At 36.7% G+C, this 7,910-nt stretch overlaps 1 protein-coding gene across 2 annotated transcripts; it reads right to left on the bottom strand.

Annotated features, from left to right (window-relative positions):
* On the bottom strand, positions 1-6,463 carry OR8G5B (olfactory receptor family 8 subfamily G member 5B). Of its 2 annotated transcripts, XM_005226784.5 has the most exons (2): positions 6,454-6,463; positions 1-1,057 (listed from the first exon to the last, which is right to left on the bottom strand). In XM_005226784.5, exons 1-2 carry the CDS (start codon positions 6,461-6,463, stop codon positions 117-119), a joined length of 951 nt encoding a protein of 316 aa, XP_005226841.2. In that variant the 3' UTR covers positions 1-116. The 2 variants fall into 2 exon arrangements, with proteins under 2 accessions (XP_005226841.2, NP_001377005.1); NM_001390076.1 differs by lacking the exon at positions 6,454-6,463 and having other exon boundaries at positions 117-1,052.
* Between the last annotated feature and the right edge of the window lie 1,447 nt (positions 6,464-7,910).

The raw sequence follows: 7,910 nt of genomic DNA, 5'->3' as shown, positions 1-7,910 counted from the left end.
GGGGTTCTTAGCTCAGATTAAGCACTGGTAGGAATTTTGATGTAAGAGAACCATACATTCATACAGTGTAACAAGCAATGACTAGACCTAAAATATCATGCTCATCTTATGTCTGGTCACAAAAATATTCTTTTGTCAAGCATTTTCTTCATGGCAACATTGACATCTTTATTTCTGAGGCTGTAGATCAGGGGATTAAGCATGGGCACGATAATAGTATAAAACACAGAGGACACTTTCCCTTGGTCCATGGAGCTCACAGATGATGGCTGTAGGTACATGAATGCCGCAGATCCATAGAAAATAGTGACAGCTGAGATGTGGGAGCTGCATGTGCTGAAGACTTTGGACCTGCCCTCCGTGGAACGAATGTGGAGGATGCTGGAAATGATGAAGATGTAGGAGCTGAGGATGGTCAGGATCGGGGCAAAGATGTTAAGTGAACCAAAACATAGGACCAGTAATTTGTTGACATAGGTGCTAGAGCAGGAGAGCTTTAGGAGAGGCAGAAGATCACAGAAATAATGGTTGATCACATTGAATTTGCAGAAATGAACCCTAAGCATGCAGCCTGTGTGAGAGAATGCACATACCACTCCCATCATATACACTCCACAAATGAGGGAGAAACAGGCCTGATGGGACATGGTAATATTATACAGCAAGGGGCTACAGACGGCAACATAGCGGTCATATGCCATTGCAGCCAACATGTGACACTCAGAGATAGCAAAAAGGAGGAAGAAGTAAAGCTGAGTTATGCATTCAGGGTAAGAGATGATGTTCTTCTCTGTCACAAAGTTCATCAGCATTTTGGGGGTAATGACAGTGGAATGACAGAGGTCAATGAAGGACAAGCTGCTGAGGAAATAGTACATGGGGGTGTGCAGGTGAGAACTGAGCCCAATCAGTGTGATCATGCCCAGATTCCCCACCACCGTGACCACATAGATTCCTAGGAAGAGGAGGAAAAGAGGCAGCTGGAGTTGTGACTGTTCTGTAAGTCCAGTGAGGATAAACTCAGTCACTGAGGAGTGATTTCCTTTTGCCATTTTATCTGGGAAGTTTCTGAAGGAGAGAGAGAGAAAGGGACAACTTTGAAGACATGTCTTTTTTTATGGTTTGTTTATTAAAGTTATCTCACATAGAAGGTAAACTGTTTGAATATTTCCTTAGTTTCTATGTAAAGTTTAAACTCTGCATAAGTTTTCTAAACAACATTTTCTTAATAAAATGTTTTTACAGCTGAACAGAAAATATATTAAGCTATTTCACTTACACATTTTTCAGCCAAAATAGTGATCATTTTTACCTATTTGAATGGCTGTTCCTTAATTCAAACTTTCACTTATTTTAAGCACTTTTTTTTTTCCCCAATTGGGGTTTGCAAATTTGAAATCTTAGAGGACCTATTAAAAATGACAGAAGCTGGTTGAGCATCAACCTGGAGTGAGCAAATCTCATGTAAATGCAGAACCATTTATTAACTAGAATTTCTGTCAGAGGAGAAAAGAGACACATCAAAACATATTTTGTAATTAATTTTTCTGATAATAATAAAACACGGGTTTCTATGTAAAAATCTTCACTTTTTAATGTTTTTTTGAAATAAAACAGCACAAACCACATTCACTGTGAACCAGTCCACTGTTGGCCTGTTTGTGGACTAAATGCTTTAAGAAGATACATGAATCGTGCTTGTGAGTTAAAGTGCAAGTATCTGCGTTCATCTACTGACTCATCAATTACTACTTGATAATCTTTGAATAGTAAAATAATATCACTGTCTAATTAGAAAACATTAGCAGTCTGAAATTGGTAATAATAAAAATAGCTGTTTTTATTGTTATTATACCATGCTATTATTTGGAAAATAGAAGATAATTACACACTTCAAAATACAGAAAGAGCACTTATAATGGTTAAACTTTTTCTTTTTCATCTTTCATTAACTAAAAAGGTATGAAAACTTGTCATAAAATTAGGGGATATAGAATCAGAAATGCAGTCCCCTATTCTGTTAAGCAGTAAACAGATTATCATTACATATGGGTAGAAATAAAATAGCAAAATTTCTACTTGAATACAAATCAAAAAGAAAAAATCTAAATTGTTCTACTTCAAAGCTAAATAAAAATAAAATTGAAGTGAATCTTAAATCTAGGCATGAAGACTAAATAAATTTCATAAGAAAACACTAAAGAATATATAAAATATTGGACTAGTCTAAGAATTTGTTAGAAAGAACACACACACATACTAACCAATATAACCAAATAATATAACCAATATAACCAAACAATATTGATAAATTCTTTCTATTCAAATTAAAAACCATTCCTCAAAATACATTATTAGAATATTAAAAGCACTATGGACTGTTACTGAGAGTATGAAAAATAATATTGAAAAGACAATAACATGAAGACAAACAAGTTAAAAATAAGAGAACTATGTGAACAGATATATCACAGATGAAGATAAGAGAATAATTAACAAGAACCTAAAAAGATACTGAAATCCTTATTCACCAGAGAAATGAAAATGAAACTAAACCATAATGGGAAACAACTGCACGTCTAACATGTTAATGTCTGGCCTTCGTGCCTATATCCCTTCCTCCCTGTATCTGGGTTCATTTAAATTATGCATATGCCATCAGAAAATGACTCTCTTTCTAGATTCCAACCTATCGCAAGTCAGAGGAATTTTACAGTGAGGACAACATTTTAGTTTCTCAATGCGAACATGATAGAGACTCAACTTACCTTCACTTCACACAGCCAAGTGTCGCTGGCTTTTATGATGTTATTGTGGGTATGATGGAGTTCTGTGGGCTGGTCACTTTTCAGTCAGATATAGAAGAACATATCTGAACACAGAGTGTCTGTTAATTCAAGGATCCGCAATATGGTTTGATCATCAGAGTCACCTAGAGAGCTTAAAGTATCTGCAAAAATAATGACTGTAAAAATGTAAACATGATTATAATTAAGAATAAAATTTCCTGAATCATCGTCCTTATACTCTTTTGCTCTGGGATGTTAGCATATGCAGAAGATCACTGATAAACAATTTTTGCTTCTATTTCTTCTCCTAAAGATTACTTTTACAGCTCAGAATAATTCACAGACTCTTGGTACTTCCAGAGTTAACAACCTACAACATTTTATTGAAATTCCATTTTATTGCATAAGCAGTACCACTGCTTAAATTTTACTGTAATATTTGATACTTATACTAAAAAATATCTCTCCCTAGTTTCTTCTTTATCTTTAAAAACGTTCTCAAAAGTTTTTATTCATAAGCTCTCCAAATTCTCTCACCTCATCTAGAGAAATTTTTATTACACATTTCCTAACATAACATCAAAACTAGGGATTCAGAATCCCACTGCTGGGCATACACACTGAGGAAACCAGAATGGAAAGAGACACGTGTACCCCAATATTCATCGCAGCACTGTTTATAATAGCCAGGACATGGAAGCAACCTAGATGTCCATCAGCAGATGAATGGATAAGAAAGCTGTGGTATATATACACAATGGAGCATTACTCAGCCATTAAAAAGAATACATTCGAAGCAGTTCTAATGAGATGGATGAAACTGGAGCCTATTATACAGAGTGAAGTAAGCCAGAAGGAAAAACATAAATACAGTATACTAACGCTTATATATGGAATTTAGAAAGATGGTAACAATAACCTTGTGTACGAGACAGCAAAAGAGACACTGACGTATAGAACAGTCTTATGGACTCTGTGGGAGAGGGAGAGGGTGGGAAGATTTGGGAGAATGGCATTGAAACATGTAAAATATCATGTATGAAACGAGTTGCCAGTCCAGGTTCGATGCATGATACTGGATGCTTGGGGCTAGTGCACTGGGACGACCCAGAGGGATGGTGTGGGGAGGGAGGAGGGAGGAGGGTTCAGGATGGGGACCACATGTATGCCTGTGGTGGATTCATTTTGATATTTGGCAAAACTAATACAATTTTGTAAAGTTTAAAAATAAAATAAATAAATTAATTAAAAAAAAAAGATCTGAACTTTTAATAAAGTAATTTAAAACAAAAAGCCAATAAAACTGCTGTGTCATTCTGATGATTAGCCAGGTTTGGGAACTACTGAATTAGAAGACACAAAGTCAGTGTAGTGGCATGTTTTAGGTGGAGAATTTGAAACATTCTGTTTTTTCTGTCCTATTTTTCCTTTTGTCTTCTCATTTCTTTTCCTCCTTTCTTCCCTTTCCTCCCTTTTATCCTTCTTCTGCTCCTTCTTCCTTCTTTCTCTAATCAATACTTTAGCAAAAATTCATGAGACAGCATTTTACCACAAAGCAAGGTCTATTCTAGAGTATGAAAACTACAAAGAAAAGTTACTAATATCAAAAAATTAAAGACGATATTAAGGTGGCCTAATATTCATCAAAAAGTAGCATAATATGCAAAAATTAGAGTGAAAACTCAGAGGGGCATGCAAATTTGCATATATCTAATGGATTCAGAGCTAAGGAACTGAATATCTTGGAATTTTTATTTCAAAATGTCTTTTGTTATTTATTAGTCCTGACTCAATGTCCATAGGATCTACATCTGAGAGTCTGAATATTATATTTCTTTTGAAACAAATTATTATACCCTACTTACATAAGAATCAATTAAAGATAGAGATTTCCCTATCATATATAGATAGATTAGATATACTAGAAAAATTAAGAATTGGATGTGTATAGCAATGCCAATTAAGTAGCATGGCCACTTAAGCAGGGTTAAGTCTTTTGTCAAAATATGAGATGGCATTACTAAGCATTAAAAATGATAAAATACTTTTTACTGGCTTTTCAACATTTGAATTTTAAAGCGGATAAGAAGGAATAAAGGTAGAAAAGAGCAGTTGGGGCTCAAACTCTCTCTGTGAAATTTTTTTCTCAGTGAAGCTTGCGCTTGAAGATTGCCAGTCCCTTCCGGTGTAGTACACACTCTGTGGTCAACAAAACTGCTGAAGTTCCCACAACCTAGACCCTGAGGAAGGACTATAACTGGAATTGTGAATAGAGACACTAAAAACACTTAAAACAAATAAAATGAAATTTAGCAAAGCAAAGAGTTGTTATGTTTAAAATTTAGATTAAAAAAAATCCCAATTCTTTGTATACTGGTTACAGCTTTGGGTGCAATTCACCTGAAAAGAGTAAGGTATCAATTCATTATTAACTCAATAAAACCCACAAAGTAAGTGGCTGGTTAATAAATTAGTTTCAGATTACGCTTGTAGAAACACAATATCTAGAGTATGATCAGTAGTAACCCCAAAATATAGCTTTCTAAGACTAGTTCCATGGAACTACAAAGCCACAAATCGTCATACGGGTTCAAAGGCCTTGGGTTCTTAACATATCTGGAAGTGGGGATGAACCTACTTCCTCATGTGTTAAGTTGGTCACCACTGGCCATATGCAGCCTGATCCTTACCCTGTCACTTCACACAATATTACCAGTTTCTGTGTGCAATTAGGTTAGGAAGCACTGTGCTACACTTAAATTATACCTGGAGTTTGGAGTTACAGAAATGCTTTTCAAGGAGAGACATTGACAACATAAAAGGCAAATAAAGACTGTGAAGAACTTAGAAAATATGTGAGGGTAATGGGATACTTAACAGATCTATCTATCTATATAGCTTAGCAGATATATCCCAAGGGAGATATATCCTAAATAAAATCAACCCTGAATATTCATTGGAAGGACTGATGCTGAAGCCAAAACTCCAGTCGTTTGGCCACCTGTGAAGAAGAGCTGACTCATTGGAAAAGACCCCGATGCTGGGAAAGGTTGAAAGCAAAAGGAGAAGGGGGTGGCAGAGGATGAGATGGTTAGATAGCAGCACCAACTCAGTGGACATGAATTTGAGAAAGCTCCAAGAGATAGTGAAAGACAGGGAAGGCTGGCATACTGTAGTCCATGGGGTCACAAAGAGTTGGACAGGACTTATCAACTAAGAAACAACTTCTCAGGGGATCTAAAGGGAAGAAAGACATTTTATGTATGACATTTGAAAGATCAAAGAAAATCAGTTCAGTCACTGTCATGTCCAACTCTTTGTGACCCCATGAACCGCAGCACACCAGGCGTCCCTGTCCATCACCAACTCCTGGAGTTCACCCAAACCCATGTCCATTGAGTTGGTGATGCCATCCAACAATCTCATCCTCTGTTGTCCCCTTGTCCTCCTGCCCTCAATCTTTCCCAGCATCAGAGTCTTTTCAAATGAGTCAGCTCTTTGCATCAGGTAGCCAAAGTATTGGAGTCTCAGCTTCAGCATCAGTCCTTCCAATGAATATACCCTTCACTATATACAAGGGAAAATATTCTAAAAATTGGGGTTCTTAGAAATGGCAATTATTGATCACTGAATACACTCAACCATAAACCAGATGATGAACCACCCAGGGACATTAGGGAAAGGATTTTCTTCATGGCTTTTAAGACACCAGCTCTTGCCACTTTCCAAACTCAATTTGTATCTGGCTCCTTTCAGATTCAGAAACTTGCATTCAAATTCAGAAAATTTTCTTTTTCTAGAATAAGTCAAATTCTCTCAACTTATCTAGATTTTTATTTACTCATGTTTTCATTATTTCACATGGAAAAAGAGTAATTTTTCCAACCCCATTATCTCTATTGTGTGCTAAATATTTTTTTTTCTTTTCTAATCTCATTTACAATTAATGTCATCATGAAAACCTCCAATTCCTTGAAACTGGTTAGACTTTCTTACTACATGCTCAAGAATCTTCCATTTCTAAACAGCATGTTTTCAGACTGCAGCTGCTCTATAAATCAGATGATGAACAAATCAGACTTATTCTCCTCTGGTCAGTAAGCAGCCTACATCTGGCACATCATAGCAAGTTAAAAATATGCTATGAATAAATTCATAATTATATGAATGACTATATTGTGGAATATTTGCCTAAATGAAAATGGTTATTACTTTCATAATAAAGACTCAAAAAGAAAATGTAAAGTCAACACACCTTTTTTCTTCTGGAAACCACAATGCCAAATCTCATTGGAAACATGCTCTTAGGGAAGAATAGTACTAGTGTGAGTGTTGGGAGTGATAGGTATCCAGCATTCTGCTATCTTTAGTGCTGAGAGGGCAGGGACAACCCTGGTCTCAGAGCCACTTTTGAAGCTGATCTGTATCACAGGTCAGCATCTCCAATTCTAAGTCTTCAGTGTGTGTTTTTTCAGCTTCAAGGTAGCAAACATCTGCACCTTTCTCAGTTCTCCCCTGAGTGGTTGTGATCACTGTGCTATGAAGGTGTGTCCTGGATTTAACTATGCCAAGCAATAAATAACATGGAGTCAAATACTCTCCAAGGATTTCCATTTCTCAGGAGACAAGCTCTTGAAAAAGAAGCAATTGCAGTTAACACCTCCCCAGTTTTTTCCTTCAAGAGGGATTGTTTGCCAATCCTGAACTCATCAGTTAGTGATAAAGATTTCTTCACAGGATCACCTGGGGACTTTTTTAAATGTAGATCCTCATCCAGTGGTTCTGAGGAGTATTTGAGATTTTGAGATTCTTTGTGTCTTACAAGCTCCTTGCCAATGCTACTGGTTCCCAGTCCACTCTGTGAATAAAAGGTTTTAGAGGATCATGGCTCATCTTGACAAGTTGCATGCATGAGTGCTAAGTAGCTTCAGTAGTGTCTGACTCTTTTGAGATTCCATGAACTGTAGCCTGCCAGGCTTCTCTGTCCCTGGCATTCTCCAAGCAAGAATACTGGAGTGGGTTGTCATGCCCTCCTCCAGGAGATCTTCCTGACCCAGGGATTGAACCTGCATCTCATATGTCTCCTGTATTGGCAGGCTGGTTCTTTACCACTAGCACCAC

The sequence above is a fragment of the Bos taurus genome, chromosome 29, assembly GCF_002263795.3.
Source record: "Bos taurus isolate L1 Dominette 01449 registration number 42190680 breed Hereford chromosome 29, ARS-UCD2.0, whole genome shotgun sequence".
NCBI lineage: Eukaryota > Metazoa > Chordata > Mammalia > Artiodactyla > Bovidae > Bos > Bos taurus.
This window is presented reverse-complemented; position numbering and strand designations above follow the sequence as displayed.